The 21,486-nt window shown below is 42.3% G+C and overlaps 1 protein-coding gene across 1 annotated transcript in view; it reads left to right on the forward strand.

Annotated features, from left to right (window-relative positions):
- The window catches only part of LOC145407797 (DNA helicase MCM8-like), a 258,985-nt gene that overhangs the window by 167,700 nt on the left and 69,799 nt on the right, over window positions 1-21,486 (forward strand). The window contains exon 6 of the mRNA XM_080278660.1: window positions 6,909-7,013. Coding sequence (XP_080134786.1) covers window positions 6,909-7,013 — 105 coding nt within the window. The remainder of the gene's footprint in view (window positions 1-6,908; window positions 7,014-21,486) is intronic.

The raw sequence follows: 21,486 nt of genomic DNA on the forward strand, positions 1-21,486 counted from the left end.
GGAGGATGGATGGTGAACTTGTTGAACGAAAGGCAATGATAGACTACGTGTGTGTGGATGAGCGAATGAGAAGACAAATGTTGGATGCAAGGGTGTGGAGAGGGTGGGGGAATAGAGTCTCGGACCATCACTTAGTGATGGCCAAGGTAGAGCTGCAAAGAAAGTGGTTGAGGAGGCGAAGGGGAAGACAGGAGGAAGCAGCTCCTGTGAGAAGAGTGGAGAAATTGCAAGATAGTGAGAAGAGGACAGAGTATAAGAGCATAGTGGAAGAAAGATTGGGAAGGTATGAGCTAGAGCAGATGGAAGGGGTGGAAGACGTATGTAAGATATTCACGGAAGAGATAAGCGCAGCGTGTGAGGCGGTTTGTGGAGTGAGGAGGAGATGCAAGGGTGTGCAAGGGACAGCATGGTGGAATGATGAAGTGAAACGAGCTGTGGAACAAAAGAAGAAGGCATATGGTGAATGGTTGGCGAGTAGAGGTAGGGGAGAAGATGAGAGAGAGAAGAGAGAGGTATATGTGAGCAGGAGAAGGGAGATTAAGAGACTGGTGAAGGAGAGTAAGAAGAAAGTGGATGAAGAGTTTGGGAGGAATCTGAGTGTGAAATGGAGGGAGAGTAAGAAATTGTTTTGGAAGGAGGTAAAGAAAGTAAGGCAGTGTGAAAGGGGAAATAGTAGGGGAGTGAAAGATAGGAATAATAGATTGTTGGTGGAGAAAAGAGAGAAATTGAGGAGATGGAAGGAGCACTTTGAGGATTTGTTCAATGTAGAGAGTGAGAGCAGTGTGAGTATAAGTGGTTGGGGAATGGCTGGGAGAAGAAGAGATGAGAGGAGGGAGGAAGAGATCAGTAGGGCGGAAGTAGTAGAAGCGATGAAGAAGATTAAGCTGGGAAAGGCCCCAGGAATTGATGGAGTGTGTGGTGAAATGCTTAGGTATGGGGGTGAGATTGTTGTGGAGTGGATATGGAAGTTGTGTAGATTGGCTTGGGAAGAGGGAAGGGTTCCAGAGGACTGGAAATCAGGTATAATTGTTCCTCTGTACAAAGGAAAAGGGGAGAGAGAAGTATGTGGTAACCATAGGGGTATTTGCCTTCTTAGTGTGACTGGTAAAATATATGGTAGAATATTCATTGATAGGGTTAGGCATATGACAGAGGAGCTAGTTGGAGAAGAACAATGGGGATTTAGGAAGGGAAAAGGGTGTGTAGATCAGATATTTGTTCTAAGATGTTTAGTGGAGAAGTATCTAGAGAAGGGAAGGAAAGTGTACGCTGCCTTCATGGACTTGGAGAAAGCTTATGACAGAATAGATAGGAAAGGTATGTGGAAGGTATTAAGAATATATGGAGTGGAGGGGAAATTGTTGAGTGCTGTGAAGAGTATGTACGAGGGAGCTAGGGCTACGGTGCGAGTGGATGGTGAGCTGAGTGAGTTCTTTGATCTCAATGTGGGACTGAAACAGGGGTGTGTAATGTCTCCATGGCTGTTTAATATATATATGGATGGGGTTGTAAAGGAGGTACAAGGTAGGGCAGTGGATGTGGGGGTGGCCCTAATGAATGAGGGTGAGATTTGGAAGCTTCCGGTGTTGCTGTTTGCTGATGATACAGTATTGTTGAGTGAAGATGAATGGGAGTTGCAAGGTTTGGTGAATGAATTTGGGACAGTGTGTAGGAGGAGGAAGCTGAAAGTTAATGTAAACAAAAGTAAAGTTATGGTGTTTGAGAGGAATGAAGTCACAGAGTGTGCAGTGAGGTTGGATGGTGAGGATATGGAGAATGTGAGTGCATTCAAGTACTTGGGTAGTGTGATGAGTAAGGATGGAACTTTGGGGGATGAAGTACGTGAAAGGGTACAGCAGGGAAGGAAGGTTGTTGGCACACTGAAAGCAGTGATGAGAAATAGGGAGGTGAGTATGGAAGTTAAGAAGTCACTGCATGATGGTATTGTGATCCCTACCCTGACGTATGGAAGCGAGACGTGGACCTTGCAAGAGGGGAACAAGTCAAGAGTGAGAGTAGTGGAAATGAGTTACTTGAGAGGAGCATGTGGAGTGACATGGAGGGACAGGTTGACGAATGAAGAAGTGAAGGAACATTGTGTGGGTAGATGTGGATCTATCTATCTATCTATCTATTGCCAGACGCCTCAATCCCGTTTGGGGTGGCCACAAACAAATCGCCTCCAAGTCGCCCTGTCCCCCGCCATTTCACTGCCCTGCTCCCAACTCACACCCCCCTCTCTCATATACCTCTCCACCCCATCCCTCCATCTCATCCTCGGCCTCCCCCTCCCTCTTCCCCCCTCCACCTCACTCACATACACTCTCTTCGTCAGTCTTTCGCCCTCCATCCTCTCCACATGGCCAAACCACCTCAGTGTGTTCCTCATAACGCTTCCTATCACATCCACATCCACACCACAACGCTCCTTTATATCCTCATTCGTCAGCCTGTCTCTCCACGTGACTCCACAGGCTCCTCTTAAATAACTCATTTCCACTGCTCTCACTCTTGACTTGTGTCCTTCCAACAATGTCCAAGCTTCACTTCCGTACGTTAGAGTTGGTATCACAATACTGTCATGTAGTAACTTTTTCACTTCCATGCTCACTTCCCTGTTTCTTATCACTGCTTTCAAGGAACCAGCAACCTTTCTTCCCTGCTGTACCCTTTCAAGCACTTCACACTCCAAACCTCCATCCTTACTCATCACACTACCCAAATACTTAAACATACTCACATTTTCCAATTCCTCACCATCTAACCTTGCTGTACATTCACTAACTTCACCTCTCTCAAAGACCATCACTTTACTCTTCCCTACATTCACCTTTAGGTTCCGTTTCTTACACACTCTCTCAAACTCATCCACCAAGCCTTGCAGCTCCCCTTCGTCTTCACTCAACAACACAGTATCATCTGCAAACAACAGTACAGGGAGTTTCCAAACACTATCCTCTCTCACCAGGGCCACTCCAACATCCACTACCCTACCTTGTACCTCATTTATTACCCCATCCATGTACAGATTGAACAACCATGGAGACATGACACATCCTTGTTTCAAACCAACTTTCAAAGAGAAAAATTCACTTAGTTCACCATCCACACGCACTGCAGCCTTCGCACCATCGTACATACTCTTCACAGCATTCAACAACTTCCCATCTACTCCATATATTCTTAACAGATGTGGATGTGGTTGGAAAGATTAGGAGAAATACACTGAGGTGGTTTGGACATGTGGAGAGGATGGAGAATGAAAGACTGACTAAGAGGGTGTATGTAGGTGAGGTGGAGGGAGGGAGAGGGAGGGGTAGACCGAGGATGAGGTGGAGGGATGGAGTTGAGAGGTATATGAGGGAGGGGGGGGTGAGTTGGGGGGAGGGGAGTCAAATGGTGGGTGACAGAGTGACTTGGAGGCGTTTTGTCTGCGGCCACCCTTTGCGGGATTAGGGCGTCGGGCTATAGATAGATAGATAGACTCATGGGAAAGTTTTTAGGATAGACATTCAAGATGGATATGCATACAGGATCCAACTGGAAGCCGAATATTGAGCCGATGAGGGATAACATGGAATATCTGGCATTTTGCTTTAACTGGCATAGGGCTTGGCTGAATTATGCTGGATAATTGAGAGTTTACTTTGATTCTGTGACACCTCCTGTACTTTATGAACTGGATTGACTGATAATTTACCAGTTGGCTATGCTGTTAGGTGAAGTCTAACCATAGCTATAATAAACTGGACTGACACCAAGATTCAGAGTACATTAAACCCTCAGTGTACAGAACCCTCTTTAATGAATTTCAGGTTTAACGACCACCTTGAGCTGACCAAACATCATGTTTGCTTAATGAATTTTTGTTCGGTAAGAGAATGGACATGTGGGAAACACTGACCAGCGTGGGATCCCTACACACAGACATGCAAGCACACACACACACAGCTGATAAGAAAAGTTTGAGTAAATCACCTAGAAGAGTATAGTATGATAACAGAAAAGCTGTTCAGTGTTAGAAAGAAAAGATCATGCTTTACTAATCTTTTAAGTTACTATGATAGAGTTACAGAAACTTTACAGAAAAGAGATGGATGGATGGACAGCATCTATTTGTGTTTCAAGAAAGCATTTGACCGAGTACCACCCCTAAAGACTTTTATGGAAACTGTACCATCAAGGAGGTATCCAAGGCAACTTATACTGTTGGATGTGGGATTTTCTCAGAAAAAGGGAAATGAGAAGAGTACTAAGGGGTAATTACTTATCACCGAGGGAAGTGACTAGCCTAGTTCCACAGGGCTCAGTGCTGGCACCAATAATTATATTTTTAGTTTATATAAATGACATAGACAATAACATTGGAAGTGGAAGCTATCTAAGTATGTTTGCTGATGATGCAAAAATATAAAGGAAAATTTCTAAAACAGATTCTTGCAGAGAGCTACAAGAAGAATTAAATAAACTCAATGAATAGAGCAATAAATGGCAAATGGAGTTTAATGTGGACAAGGGTCATGTAATTAAGTTTGGTAAAAGTGAATAGAGACCAGACTGGGATTATAAGTTAGCAAGTTCATCCCTACACATATCAGAAAGGGAGAAGGACCTAGGAGTGATTATCAATAACAGACTATCTCTGGCTGGCCACATCAGTGAGAAGGTACGTAACATGTATACACTGCTGTAGTAGTAGTAGTAGTTGTTCCCTAGGCAGTCTGGCCAAACAGCCCCGAGCCCCTTGGGAAGGCCATGGCATACTCCAGGGTTGGCTCCATACCCAGCCAACCCTGGAGTATGCATCAGTAGTCTGGAATCCTCATCTCAAAAAACAGATAAGATTGAAAAAGTACAAAGGGCAGCTACAAGGTGGGTACCAAGCTTAAGGGATCTAAGCTGCGAAGAAAAACTAGAAAAAATGAATCTATTAACACTACAGGAGAGAAGGAAAAGAGGAGTGATGATTATGCTATATAAGTGCATCTCAAGGAAAGAGAAAACAGACATAAATGAATATAATTATAACCTATGGGGAAGCATTAGCAAGAGGACACTGCAAAAAACTACATAAATAGAGAGGTGATAAAGACATAAGGAAATTCAGTTTCCCAAATAGGGCAGATGATGAGTGAAATGCACTACCAAATGAAGTAGTGTGTGCCAAAACTACTCATAATTTAAGGATATGTATGATAAAAGTGGTTTAATACGCAGGACAGTACGAGCTTGACTCATTCCTGTTAAGATGCAATAGGTAAGAATAATTAGGTAAGAACACTCACCCGTGCTCCTCTGCATCCTGCAGAATGCCACATCAGTCTCTGGGTGACCAGCGTCATGAGAGGAGCCATCAGTAGAACATTAATTGAGAAAAAGAGCCATTTAGAACTAGCTGTATGTTATTGTGTATGATTACGGCTGAATGATGCCCTACATTTAACGATCTTTGCAGGGTAAACACCAAGACGCCTGGGAAATTACCGAACAGCATGTTATTTTGCCTTAATGATCTATCGGCTTCAACGTAAAGGGTCTGGTACCAATTAGTTCACTTTATCGAGTGTGTACTATATTTAGATATTTTCTTGAATTATTAATACTGTACTAGATAATTGTGAAGTAGTTATAGAAGCAAGCATACTCTTAATCATGGAATACAAGTCAGTTTGGCATTTACATTGACTCCTAAAAAAAAAAAAAAAAATCATCATCCAAGTATGCCAAGGGAAGTTGACCTACAGTGTAATAGCCATCAAGGCTGAAGTGAATACTGTGAAGATAGGATGGACTATATTAATCAAGTCAGTGTTTCTGCATAATATAAGGCAGTGGATATAGCAACACTGTAAATTTTAATACTTATATAGTATAATATTGTACATATACATTTGGCTCACCCTAAATATGTGTGGACCATGGGGAAGGGAGGCATCATGCATTTATGTTGGTCATGGTTGTCAGCAGAGGTATTTCCATGATTTTAGAGTTTGAAATCTTAGATGCATCCATTAAGTTGACCCCCCCACCTCCCACCCCAGTTCTGACTGGCCAGAATTTTTTTTTCAAAGGTTGACTTATACACTACCATATATGGTATATGTTACCTATACCAGCAGATGAAAATGGGAAGGGACCATCATGGCCTGTGTAAGTGTGTATGATTAGCATCTGCTGGTAAGTTCAAGAGTGTTCCTGGAATATATTCCTGGCCACAACAGGTCTATAGAGGAAAAAAGGTTGTTAACCACTGATATAGAGAGATGCATATAAGCCTGAGTGGAATGTCAGGTGTGGACTTTTGTGTCTGAGGTGAGATCAGGATTCCTATGACTTGCATGGTAAGTGATTGAGTGTGTGGCCAGTTGAGTCGTAGGAGACCTGCTGATGGATCTCCTATTTATGATTTTTTTTTTTTTTCTTCTCTTTGGACCCTATCTTATCCCATTGTTGAGTGGGAAAAGAGGTCTGGATAATGGTGATAATGTATAAAATTTAATGATTGAATGATTTGTGCCTATTAGGCTGAGTCAAGACCCTGAGGGCTTGAATGAGGAGTGAATACTTGTGTGGCTTGTTTCATTGGCCACTCTCTTGATAATTTGTCTCATGTCTGCTTTCTCTTTCTTATTTTTCTATATTACTTACTCAGTTGTTTAGTGGTAAATAGATTTGTGTATTATGAACCATTTAACTTTAATGATGCATTTTTCATTTTGTTGTTGCTACCCACAATTGATTTTATTAAGTTTTGGAGAGACTTAGGAATGGGGTGAGATGTGATCTTCAGTACAAGAGAGGTTTCCTGAGTTGAATAAAAATGTCAGAAAGTAACAAGAACAAAAAAATTAAATACATAATGGGATTGAAAGGGTTAATGTGAAAAAATACTAATGAAATTCCATCAGCGTGAGGGTGGGCGCATCCCTCGTACAGTGGAGTGTGAGGTGAGGGAGGACCTGGTAGACAGCTGCATTCCTGGCGACATGGTTACAGTCACTGGCATTGTTAAGGTTAGTGCAAGGGAATCCTTTTATCTCATGTAGTTTTATTTATACCGTATGTGTTTTAAGTACGGTACTCAGAGTTCATCTTGATTAGCAATGTTTTGTGTTCTTTTCTACATGGTTACTGTCACCTTCATTGTTAAGGTTTGTGCTATGAGCCGTGTTATTTCATTTAGTTACATTTATCCAGTCACTGTTTTTGCTGAGGTTAATGCTAGAAGTCCTGCTGTCTCATTTAGTTATATTGCTCAGTCACTGTCATAGCTTAACCTAGTGCTAGGAGTCCTGCTGTCTCATTTAGTTATATTGATCAGTCATTGTCTTATTAACCTAATGCTAGGAGTCCTGTTATCTCATTTAGTTTTACTGATCAGCCACTGTCATTATTAAGGTTAGTGCTAGGAACCCTGTTATCTCATTTACTTGCCATATATTAATCAGTTACTTTCATTGTTAAGGATAATGCTAGGTGTCCTGTCATCTCATTTAGTTATACAGTCACTGCTCTCATAATAGGCGATCAGAGAGTGTGAAACTAGTCATAACCCGGCCTTTTTTCTTTTTTAGTCCAAGAAATGGTCAAAACGAGATTTTGTCAAGTATCCTGCGGGTGGAGAAATTGCCCATTTCTTAAAAGAACTTACAGTAATCCCTCCAATATCCAATGTAATAGAGCCAAAGGCATGTCTGGATAGTGGTCCTGTCCGGATATTGGGCCCCAGCCTCCTGGACTTGTACTTATGGACCCTGACTCAGAAAAACACTTATACGACTCCCTCTGGACATGCATTGCAGCTATTTAAGACCCAAATCACACCAATAAGGGACATAAAAGACTGAAATAAATGCAAAAGAACCATAAAATGAGGTTTTAGAGGTGAGTTTATACAATATTAAACATTCTGGGTACTTACAAGGCCCTGGCTCGTGGACTGGTTTGAACCGCTAGTTTGCGGTCCATAGTTAATCTTTTGCATTCTAAATTCTAATTTTTTAACAATGCACAACACTGTAATTTCCCGTATGTTCTAGTGGCAAGGTATTGCAGTTTATTCACTGTTTATTCACAAAAAACGAGCACCTGTGGCTTGCATTGCTATAAGCATCTGCTCTCGATCAGAGTTAGGCTGTGACTGTTGATGATGGCGTGGTAACAGAGTTGCCAGATTGCAACAGCCACATTACCAAACTTCTCAATTTTCATTACCATTTTTAACTTTCATTACAAAATTCGTAAAGCAAGCATCTATTCTTCACTAATTATATACACAAGTGGAAATACATGTAATTACTCTTCTTATAATTAACAGCATGTTTATTATCACGCTATATAGGCTACCAAATTAATCAGAGAGAGCAAACAATCCACCATCTCCATCCTGTGTATCCTCATACATGTGAAAAATCCATATGGTATTGTATTATTCTGATTCATTACCAAACGAATTTTTCATTACCAAATTGGCCCACACTTGGTAATGAAAAATACCAAATGGCAACCCTGACAGGGGAGGGGGGAAGATGGAAGGGGTGAAGGGACCATGGTGTAACAGCTGTTCGGCACCACTCGGCAATTTCAAATTACGGGTGGGAAAAAAAGTCAGATTTTTTCGAATTTTTTGCGGTTTTTGGCCCATTTTGGGAATATTGGATCCTGGGATGAAAATGTCCAGTTATTGGGGATGTCCGGAAGTTGGGCGTCCGAATATTATGGGGATTATTATACTATCTACGATAGTGAAAACGCGGCCTGAGGCCAAAAATTATGGATCATTACGTGAGAAAACTGATCAAAACACGGTAGAAAACAGACGGAACACGGGCAGATTTAGTCATAGTGTGCGTTGCATCTGCCCATGACATATGCATGTCACATGTCTGCACAAGGTGTCGTCACGGTCTACTGAGCATTCCTGGGCCACTCCAGTCAACCCTCTGCCCGCTCTCTGCCTCCGCAGGTGCTGTGTGTTAACTTTGCCCATTTTTTGACCACCAGACCCAGCCTAACCATGCTGCTTTACTGTGACTCGGCAGGATGGCAGAAGAGTTTGGCCCAGAAGCAGAAGCTTGACGTGATCAAACAAGAGAGAAGAGAATGTAATTGTGTCATTGCCAAAAAGTGCCAAGTCAACGAGTCAACTATTCGTCTGACCCAGTGCTTGTTATGATGAAAATGTATGTGGTCATTTACTGCAACTGATGGGAGAAGGAAGGAGTTCCACTCTGCTCTATAAATGTACCAAGGACTCTGTGGAGCTGACACAGCCAGAGGACTGTGACTCCCCCTTCCCCCAGGAAGCCCACAAACTCTTCAATTCAAGGTAAGGAATCCTCCAGTGTTTGTATGTATAGGAGTCATGTTTAGGTAAATAAATGTCCTGGGAAAAATCCTGGAAAATTGTCCCAAAAGGTGAAATTGGGGCTGGCTTCGGTACCATGAAACCCGTTAACATGTAAACATATGGCAGTATAACGTGGAATTCTCATAAAGCGGGACCTGCCAGGAACATTATTCATGCGTTATGTGAAAAGTGACCGTATTTATTCTGTCTGTGACTTCTACCTGTTGTTCATCTTGGTTGACTGTGATAAAAAATGCCTCCAAACTTCACTTTCATCCTATCTTCACACCACAGTATTCCAGCCTTCCAATACTTCACTGCTTCCTGTCAGTATTCCAGCATTCCATTTTTCTAGCCTCACAGTATTACAGCCTTCTTTAATTTTGTCGTACCATTATTTTTTCATTCATTGTTGTGGTCTTTCATTATTCTGCACCCATGGGATTTTGGCATTCTGTTTTTCAGACACTGAAAACTTAAAGCATTTGAGGAACCTTAACTTGAGTTTTTGTTACTTTTCTTTAATAATTTGTGTGTGTTACGTATTTAGTAGTTTTATTGTTTTGAACAGCTTTGTACATGTCCACTTATGTCAGCCTTTTCACCTGCTGGCAGTTCCTCAGCATCTCTGTTCAATCCCTTAACCCTGAGGTCATTTTGAAGGGCCTCATCCAAAGTCATATCAATTCTGCCTGTTTGTCCTGTACCCTCTCACAGTACCATTCAAAGATCTTTTCATCCAGTTTTCATTCTCTATTCTCTCCACATGGTGAACCACCTCATTTACCCCCTATGCATCACATTATCAGCGCCACTCCTTAGTTCACATTGGATCTCTCGCTTGCTCATCTGCATTTCTACTGTTTGAAGTTCTGTCATTTAGGGAGGCTCTTGTGTACCCATTCTTCAGACCATCCTCATCCCCGTAAGCTCAAACTTCTGCATGTCATTCTCGTTTTCTGCCCAGGCTTCACTAGCATAAGACATTCATGCTTCTCACACATGCAGCATAGCAGCATATCATTTTCCCTTAGTGTAAAAGGAAGGTTCCCTCAATATAAGAAGAATTAACAGTTACTCATATTTCTTTTGTTCAATCTTAGCCCTAGCAGTGGACCTATCTTCGTCTCCTCCCCCCGGCCTGCATCCTTGCACAAATCATATTTCATAAGCAACAGATTTCTCTACACACTCCAGATACACTCTGCAAAAAATTATCCATACACATCTGACCCTTTCTCCATATTGTCCCCTGCATTTGTTGCCATTGAAGCCCTACTATATCCTGCAGTTCCCTCTCATATCACTATACCTCATACGCACCCATTTGTTGCAAACATTACATTTGAATGATATACTCCCAAGACCTGTGCCAACTCACAGCACTTCTGTCATAACATGACAAAGCCAGACATTACAATAAGACACATAAGACAGTCACCACACAAACATTATCAGACTATCTTTGATAACATCCCACCTCCAGATATTTTTACACTAGCAGTGAAGGAAAACCCACAAACTCACATCATGTCATGGCAGTACAATAATAATAATAATCATCTGGTCTTTCATTTCTCAAAAACGCTAGTTCTTCCATTGGGAATTCACTAGCGTTTGACGCACATATTCATTATGTTTACAATTACAAGAATTGTGACATCTCTCATATACACTACAAACTTCATCAGTAATATATGTGAGAGTGGCAATAATTAAACCCTATAATCATCCATCAGAGTACTTCTCTCCCGGTTGTAGTATTTTGAAAAGAGAAAGCCTTTCAGCTGTCTCTCAAAGGTTTCAACAGAAGAGAGTTGTCTCACGGACAACGGCAATCTGTTATATAGCCTAGGGGCTCTATACACAGAAGAAAGATCAGAGAAAAGTAACTGGTGAATGGTTCTAGGCTCATGAAGATGCAAGGAATCATCTTCGCTACATAACATCACACCTGGGCGTGCTGATGGGAATTTCAGCTGTTCAGTGAGATACTTTGGTTCGCCAAACTTGAGAACCTTCAGTGTAATAAGGCACAGTTTAAATTCAGTTCTAGCCTTCACTGGTAACCAATGCAGCACAGTTAGGAACAGGGTAGTTGTGGTTCTTGGGGGTAGACCAAAGATAAGCCTTGCTACCCTGTTCAACACAGACTGTATCTTTGTTAGTATATTATTTGGAAGACCAGTCTACAGTGAATTACAGTAATTGACATGAGACAAGACCACTGCGTGGACCTATGTTAAGAGGCAGCATCTATTCAGGAATTTTCTCGAAGGGTACAGATTTCTGATATGCAAGTTATACCCTCTAACAACTTGATTAATATGTTCTTTGTAATCTATCCATCCAGCCATCCATTGTCCAATCCTGTGTTGCCCCAAGAGGAGTGTAGGAGCCTGGGACTAGGCAAGTTGGTCCTGACATTTAAGATGAGAGTGACCAGCCTCACTCATCCCTGAGTGGCATTACGTGAGCAATAAACCCCAACCAGCCCTTGGATAACTTTGAATTAAAGTAAACACCCAGATTTCAAACAGAACTGACTGGATGAAGTTGTGACACAACAGTGTTCGAAGCCAGGGCATTATAAGTGTTGTCAACCCTTTTGTTTCCTCTGATGATTATGATCTCAGTTTTACCATCATTCAGCTTAAGCTTCCTCCTTGCCATCCAAATCTTAATATCAGACATTAGAGATTCAAGGATAGTCATGGTATCATTATTATATACCATCTTAACATAGAGCTGAGTGTCATCAGCATAAAAATGATAGGACATTTCAAGAGCATTTAGTGTAGACTGTAAATAGCATTGGATCGAGAACTGATCCCTGAGGGACTCCGAACAGAAGGGGAGCAAAATCTGAACTGGTGTAATCAGCAACTACCCTCTGAGATCTGTCTGACAGATGTGACTTAAGAAGCAAAAGAGCACTGTCATGAATGCTATAAAAATACAGATCATGCAACAATAATTTATAATCAACTATGTCTAAAGCTGCAGACAGATCCAACAGAACGAGGGGAGTGGACATCCCACGATATGTGTTTGCCACCAAGTCACTATGAATCCTTGTTAATGCAGTTTCAGTTGAATAATATTTTCTGTGTGCTGATTGAACAACAAAAACAACTCTGTTGTGTTCCAGCAGCAGTAAGAGTTGATCAAGTGTGGCCTACTTAGTAGTCTTGGATAAGAAAGACAGGTTAGAGTCGAGACGATAATTTTTCATGCTGTCGACATCAAGGCCGGGTTTCTTGAGTAGGGACCTAAGCAAGGCAAGTTTCTCAGATTGCGCAAAGTTACTTTCTAAGAAACATCTATATATAATGTTGCAGATAAAGTCTGCTGCATGCTCATACATTATCAGGCAGTTGACACATTGCACGGATTGAGCAGGCAAAATGTTTTGTTAAGTTCTCTGGTGTAACATTTGACTTTCTTTACGTTGAGGGGATGAAATGTTGAAAGCAAATGACCCCCTGTGCGCCGTGATTAGAAGTGAACTAAGTACACTTCACTAGAACTGTTATCTAAATCATTTCTTATGCAAGATATCTTAGTTGTAAAAAATGAAGCAAAATCAGAAGTCAACTGGGCATCAGACACAGAAGTTGGTTTAACAGTTACATATCTCCGACCAACTAAATTTTTCACAACTGCAGACAGTTTTTTTTTTTTTTTAATTACCACATGAATCAACTTTGTTTTGATAATATCCTTGCTGTTTCGGCTTTTACAGCATGAACAACTGCTCTTCTCGCAGAAACTTAACGCAAATGAGTTAGTTAATTCCATTGGATGTGCCACTTATGTTCTGCCTTTCAACTCCGTCAACACAAAGAATTAATGTATGGACCATACCACGGAGAATTATCATGTACAGTGATTGTTTTTACTACCTCAGGACAATAATGGTCAGAAAGTGACCTAAGCTCATTGTTATATATATCAACCAAATCTTCAGAAGAAAGATTTGAATAATCAGTATACAGTAATCCCTCCACTGTCCGATGTAATAGTGCCAAAGGCATGTCCGGAAAGTGGTCCCATCCGGAAAGTGGGCCCCTGGCTCCTGGACTGGTACTTAAGGACCCTAACCCAGCCTAACTTTGAAAGCCACCTAAATAACTCCCTACAGGATATGCATAGCACCTATTTAAGACCCTATTCAAACCAATAATGGTTATCTATCTATCTATCTATTGCCAGATGCCATAGGATATGCATAGCACCTATTTAAGACCCTATTCAAACCAATAATGGTTATCTGTCTATCTATCTATCTATTGCCAGATGCCATAATCCTGTAAGGGGTGGTCATTTGACTTTGAGTTATTTGTTTTACGGGGAGGGGCTCTTACCCTCCACCAACCCACTTGCTGACATGTACGGAGCACATATGATTTGGTTATATAGTTACCACCCAGCGTTATAAATGGTTTCTTGGCTTACAGGAGACCATTTGGCTTGTCACTCAATGTAAAGCCTCCTGTAAAGGAGAGAAAAACAATAAGAAGTGATAGGAAAGATGGGAGAAATAGGAAGAGAGGAGGGAATGCACAAAAAAAGAATGATAAAGGCTAAGGAAGAAGTAGGCAGCACTACATCAAGTGAGTAGATGATGATCACCACCACCTACCACTATAATGGTTATAAAGTATGAAACAAATGAAAAAGAACCAGAGAATGAGGAATTAGAAGTGGTTATGGAAAATATTTAAGTGTACAGGGTACTTACAGTACATCTGTGGCCGCCTTCTCATAGGCTCTGGTAGTGATGAAAATGCTCTTGAAGCACGTACAGCAATCCAGTGTTGTGCTACATCTAATTCTTTTGCACTGTGAGTTATAATTGTTTAACACTGCACATTCCGTTCCTAATTGCGCCACGCCACTCTCAACCGCCAGTTTCAATTGCCACTTTGCACTCCATACTTAATCCTTTGCACTCTAAATCCTAATTTCTTAACACTGCACAACACTGTAAATTCCCATGTGGTGTAGAGGCGAGATATTGCAGTTTATTCACTGTTTATTCACAATAATGAGCATGTGCGGCATCGATTGCAATGAACATCCACCCTGGACTGTGTTTAGGCAGTAACTGAGGGCAGCGTTGCCAGATGTGAGCTCCTCCACATTACCAAACTCCTCAGTTTTCATTACCAAATTTAACTTTTCATTACCAGATTCTTAAAGGATGCATTTATTCTTCACAAATTATATGTGTACAAATGGAAATAATCACTCTCCTTATAAGCAGCAGCATGTTTATTTATGCGCTATGTATGCTAGCAGATTAATCAAAGAAAGCAGACACTCCACCATCTCCATTCTTTATATCTTTTTACATGTGAAAAATCTGTTTGGTAATGGATCATGCTGATTCACTACCAAACGAACTTTTCAGTACCAAATTGTCCCACATTTGGTAATGAAAAATACCAAATGGCAACCCTGGCTGGGGATGGGGGAGGGGGGAGGAAGGAAGGGTGAAGGGACCGTGGTGTAAACATCTGTTCGGTACCGCGTGGCAGTTCCAAATTACGGGTGGGAAAAATTTGAATTTTGGGGGGATTTTTTTCTTTTTTTGCCCGTTTTTGAGTTCCAAAGGTCCAGGCCCACAATATCCAGTAAGTGGGGAGTCTAGAAAGTGGGCGTCCGGATAGTATAATGATTACTGTAGTTTGAATGCCAATCAGTTTCGAGACACATTGAACGGCGGTCAACGTTCCTGTAATTTCTGAACTTGATGACCTTTTTTTATGAAGGGGGTTTCAGGAAATCAAAACTAAAAGTGATCAGAGAGTGGTCAGAGATGACGGGGTCAACTGAGTCAACCTCCACACCAGATACACACCTGCAACCAACAGGGGAAAAGATCAAGTCAAGGACATGTCCTGAGATATGGGGGATCACACACTTGAAAAAATTATTCTGGTTGATCAACTCCAGGAATTCTGAAGACAATAGTTTTGACTGCAGACTGTCAGCCCAATAATTGAAATCACCTCAAGCAAGAAGTCCTCATGATTTTAGAGAAAACACTTGAGGAAACTGCCAAAACTCCTTCAAAAGACCTTGATCTGTGCCTGGATGACCTGTTTGATAAACAATTGCAATGCTGCTGGTTTTGTGATAGAGATTTATCAATACTTCCATAAATTCAAATGAAGATGGAGTCAGTGAAGAAGATCATAGACTATGAAAGGAACATTTGTGAGTGCAGTCGAATAGGTGGGTGCTACACGGCCTCCAGGACAGTCAGCAGCAGGCTTGAGAACATTTATACAGTAATCCACCATGTATCCGGACATGCCCTATCAGTGGGTGTACAATGGCGGGATAGTTACAGTGCCAAGGCGCGCTTGGAGGGTGTCCCTGCAGCTGTCCTGGCAGGGTGCCCCGAGGCCACTACCACAGCCACTGGTAAGCTGGTGGGCTAGGGGTCCCAGATCCATTGCCTGGACCTGGGACTGTGCAGTGAGTGGGACCTGTGCTGTGTCTGTCCCCATTTATTAATACTGAAGATGACAAAACAAAATAAGTTTCAAAGCAAGCCTGAGGACAGTAAATCACCCATGGGGATGAGGGTGGGTTCATGGAATGTGGGAAGTTTGAGGGGAAGAGCAGGGGAAGTCGTTAAGGCATTCAGTAGGAGGTGGGCGGATGTGGCGTGTTTGCAGGAAGTCCGGTACAGGGGTGGATCAGCCAGAAAGATTGTTGGGAAGGACTGTTGCTATAAGTTGTTTTGGCAGGGGCGGACAGACGAATATGGAGGTGTTGGTGTAATGGTTGCGGAGAAATGGGTGGAATATGTTATGAATGTTTTGAGAGTAAGCGATAGGATATTGGTAGTGAAAATTCTGTTGGGAAGAAAGATAGCTGTGATTATATCGGCATATGCTCCACAGGCAGGATTGGATGAATCAGAGAAAGATAGATTTTGGGATGATTTAATACGTGTAGTGGGTGGTATGCGGGATGATGAGATAGTGATTTTAGGAGGGGACTTAAATGGTCATGTAGGTGAAGCAGCACAAGGTTATGAAGGAGTGCATGGGGGATGTGCATATGGTCTAAGGAATGCAGAAGGGGAAAGGATACTCGAGTTTGGGGAGGCAACGGACATGATTGTGTGCAACACATATTTTAGGAAAAGAGACAGTAGGTTAATTACATATGAGTCTGGGGGAAATAGCAGTCAGATAGATTATTTTCTGGTTAGGAGGGCCGATAGGAGGTTAGTGAGGGATGTTAAAGTTATAGGAAGTGAGGAGTGTGTGCAGCAGCACAAACTATTGATTTGTGATATGGTGTTTAAAGAACAAGTGATGAAAAAGAGGACTTATGTACCTAGGAGGAAAATATGGAAGCTGAAAAACCAAGTAGTAAGGGATGCCTTCTATAGCGAGCTGAGGAGAGTGGTGGCTGAACAGGGAGCTGTAGACAGAGGGGTTAATGAACAGTACAGAGCCCTCAAGAACAATTTCTTGAGAGTTACTGATGTAACATGCGGCTGGACAAGAGGACCACCAAGACATAAAGTAACTTGGTGGTGGGATGAGGGTGTAGAAGCTGCAATTAAGGAGAAAAGAAGGCTTTTCCGGGAATGGAAGAAGGGTGGTAGCAAAGAGGAATATTTGGCTGCCAACCGTAGGGCTAGGAGAGAGGTATACAGGGCAAAGTCTGAGTCACAGAGACAATTACTTGATAACCTAAATCATGGGGAAAGGAAAAATATATTTAGGGTGGCAGGTCAGGTGAAGAGGGATAATCGGGATATCATAGGTGAGCAGTGTGTGAAGAATGATGAAGGAAGGGTAGTGGTGAACAGTGAGGATATTAAAGATGCATGGAGAGAGCATTATAACCGGTTGTTGAATGAGGAGTTTGACTGGGACAGGGAAGGTTTGGAGCCAGCAGATCCAGTGTCTGGCCCTTGGCCATTGATTGATACTGCTACTGTGAGTGAGGCAATAGGCAGGATGAGGGTGGGAAAGGCAGCAGGTGTGTCTGGGTTGACTGCCGAAATGTTGAAGGCCTCAGGCGATATAGGGGTGAGTTTAGTCACTGACCTGATAAATAGGATTATTTATGAGTGTGTTGTCCCAGATGATTGGCTGAAGAGTGTAATTGTAAATGTGTATAAAGGGAAGGGTGATGCCCTGGAAAGAGGAAATTATAGAGGTATAAAGCTTTTAGATCAGATAATGAAGGTAATGGAGAGAGTTTTAGAAGGTATGATTAGAGAAAGAGTGACTATTGATGAGATGCAGTTTGGGTTTATGCCAGGTAGGGGGACCACTGATGCCATATTCATTGTTCGACAGCTTCAGGAAAAATATATCGGTAGGAGAAGGGATCTTTATTTTGTTTTTGTTGATTTGGAAAAGGCCTTTGACAGAGTCCCTAGAGAGGTGGTGAAGTGGGCAATGAGAAAGCTTGGCTTGGAGGAGTGGCTGGTTAGGGTGGTTATGGCCATGTATGTGGGTGCTCACACCCAGGTGAGAGTGAATGGAGATTTGGGTGATGAGTTTTCCATGAATGTTGGTGTGCATCAGGGGTCAGTCTTGAGTCCCATGTTGTTTATCATGGTACTTGAAGCCCTTTCACGTGACTTTAGAAACGGACTCCCGTGGGAGTTGTTGTATGCTTATGATTTGGTGTTGATTGCAGAGAATGAGAGGGAGGCAGAGGAAAGGTTTAGGAAGTGGAGAGATGGTATGGGGCAAAAGGGTTTAAGGGTAAATGCAGATAAAACAAAAGTGATGATATCTAGGGTTGGTGGCGGTACTGTCAAAGACGAGGGAGAGTGGCCATGTGCAGTTTGCCACAAGGGCGTGGGAAGTAATTCCATCTTGTGCGGTGTGTGTGATAAATGGGTGCATAAGAGATGTAGTGGTATCAGAGGTAGACTGTGAGATAATGCTGATTTTATGTTTTTGGCGTGCCGGGGTGAGCAGGTGGAGATCGTCAGACGTGAAAGGATTGAACTTGCTGGTGAATCTCTTGAGTGTGTGGAAGAGTTTTGTTATTTGGGAGACATGTTGTGTGCTGGAGGTGGGGCTGGAGCTAGCTCTGTGGCTAGGGTGAGAAGTGGTTGGAAGAAGTTCAGGGAGCTCTTGCCTCTCCTGACATTGAGAGGGCTCTCCCTGGGTGCTAAGGGGTCTTTGTATGCAGCATGTGTTAGGAGTGTAATGCTGTATGGCAGTGAGACCTGGGCAGTGAAGGAGGAAGACATTCGCCGGCTGAGACGTACAGAAATGACAATGATGAGGTGGATGTGCAGTGCGTCCCTGCGTCCAAGGCCTGGAGGGGCTGGGTTTACAATGGAAGAATTGAGAGGTAGGATGGGACTGGAGTGTATTGGTGTTGTGATGAGGAGAGGTAAATTGAGGTGGTTTGGAGATGTGGAGAGGATGGGGGATGATAATTGGGTGAGGAAGGTGAGAAGTGTTAATATTGGGGGTGGGGTTATGAGGGGTAGACCGAGAAAGACATGGGACGAGGTCATTAAGTGTGACCTTAGGGTTAAGGGACTGAACAGGGAGGCTGCAATGGATCGTGCAGCGTGGAGAGCCGCCATTAGGTGACCAAGGCTGACACATGCAAGCATGTTGGAGCCTTTAAAAATGAAACGAAACGAAACCAACGAAACGATGCAGTACCCGGACGTGTTCATTATCCGGATACTGGACCTTGGCTAATTAAACCATTATCCAAATTTACTTGCTGTTATCTGGCCGGCTGAGAACTTCAGCCAGCCAGCCGACACGTTCAGGCATTCAATATTGTGGCCACTGGGCTCGAGCTGTGAGCAGGAAATAGGTCATAGCCCACAACGTGAGCTAAAATGTCTGTCTGCCACTGTATTGAATGGTCAAAGTTGCGCTGTGGTCTGATCACTCCCTACAAACCTTCAGCACCTGAGTAGTATTGATCGTAACCCACAAGCAGTGTCAAAACGTCCATATGCATCCCCACCGATTGTCCAAAGTCGCGCAGCCACTGCGATTGTCTTTCCCAATTGTCACCACACATCTAACAGACCGCAAGCCACATGTCAGGTGAAAGCACACATCCACCACACCACTGAATGTCCAAAGTTGCCCGGTCACTGGGAGCTGTGTTTCCCAACTGCCGAGGCGCCTGTAAGACAGGCCGCAAGCCACAAGTCAGGTGAAAACACCTGTCTGCCTTGTGACAGAAGGGTAAAAATCCTGCCCACAGCCTCACTTCTCCCCCCTCTCGTCCCTTCTCCATACCTTCCTGGCTCACCCCCTCTCTCCCTCCTCCATACCTTCCTGGCTCCCCCCTTCTCTCCCTCATTTCCTCCTCTCATTCCCGCTGAAAGCACTGACCCGTGAGTTTTTAAATTTTTTTGTGATTTATTCGAATACTATTGGTCGTATCAAAATTCGGAAGTGACCAGGGAAAGCTAATGAAATTCTTCATCTAGACATATGCTTAACTCTTGGAAAGTGTTGGCAAAATTTAGGTAGGATGGTGAGAAGCTGTATGAAGATAAATTTTACTTTTGAACACTATTGATTCTCACTTCATTTCTGTACTTTTGCTCATCAGTTTTCTTTGTTTTTATTAGCTTATAGTATAAACACCAGCAAAGATGATGGTGTACCATTTATACTAATATAACCAATTTCCGGTAGCATATTTGGCTGTGAAATTTTTTTGTGGCCTGGAAGCAGCTATCACTCATGTCACATAACTGATTTTCCAACCATCCAGAGGCTTTTTGTGGATGTTTGTTGTTTATGCGTTGTTTTCTTAGTGTTTAGCATTAATATGGATAATCCTATGTTTTGCTGTCTAAATATGGCAGATTGACCTGAAAACAGTGCCAAAATTAGGAGGGGTACTGACATACAGTAGTGTATAGGTAGGTGTTTTTTGGTTTTCATTTATTTTTTAATGGTTTTCTTGCTGTTTAGCATTACTTTGCCTATTCCTATGTATGTTTTGATGTCTAAAGATGTTTGAATGACTGGAAAACGTTGCCAAAATAAGCAGAGGTACTGTACAAATAGGTTAGGTGTATGTTGGTGGTTGGGTATAGTAGGGTGGATATTGGGTGAATATTGTTCATTATTCGGACATTGCCACAGTCTGGACATGCCTTTGGCTTTATTACATCAGATAATTAAGGGACTACTATAATATAATGTGTCTTTGGCAAAGCACTACGAATAATATTAATATCAAACTCATGCAACCAGGTTTCAGTCAAGCACAGAATGTCAAGTTCGTGCTGATTTAGAGCTTCATTAATATAGTCAGTCTTATTACAAATGGAACGAATGTTTAAAAGACCCATTCTTAACTGGTTCAAGATGGACATAGATTTTTGAATGGTCAAAGTTGGTGTTTTCAATCAACCTATTCCTGTTAGAAATCATAACTGGACAGTGTTCACTAGATGCAAAATGAGCAACTGATTGTGGATTAGTGTTAACCTATTGATGTCTTAAGGAAGAGTAGTTGATGCACTTGGGAGAAATTCTGTTACTACTATCCTTAGATTTATGGGCTCCAGCACAAAAAACACATTTAGGTTCATAATTTTTTCTAGAACACCTCTCAGATGTATGACCAAACCCTGACAGTGATGACACTGTGTAACCCAGAACCTGTCAAAAGTGCTTTATTTTGTAAGATCCACATGTATATAGTTACCCTGTTCTATGATGGAGGATCTCACTTGTGGTGACATCTTGTAGACAGTGGTTTTAGTGTCATTCACTCATTCGATGTAATGCTGCTCTTGGGTGACGGCCCTTTCCTCCCTTCCTTCTTTCCTTCTGTCCTCTTCTGTCTTTCTTTCCTTCATTTTTTCCTCTTCCTTCTGTCCATAGGTGGCTCTAGACTGAGTGACAAGCCAAATGGTTTCCTGTACACCAGGAAACCATTTACTATACTGGTTGGTAAACATATAACCAAATTATGGTGCCTGGTGGTTTAGTGGGTAATTAAGGCGCTCCAGTGGGATAGAGCCTGTACAGGTTTATATCCAAGGGATGGTTTGAGTTTATTGCTTATGTAATGCCATTCAGGGATGAGTGAGGTTGGTCACTGTCATCTTAAATGTCAGGACCAACTTGCCTAGCCCC

Source organism: Coenobita brevimanus, chromosome 74, assembly GCF_032717465.1.
Source record: "Coenobita brevimanus isolate Jiangsu-jjx chromosome 74, ASM3271746v2, whole genome shotgun sequence".
Taxonomy (NCBI): Eukaryota; Metazoa; Arthropoda; class Malacostraca; order Decapoda; family Coenobitidae; genus Coenobita; species Coenobita brevimanus.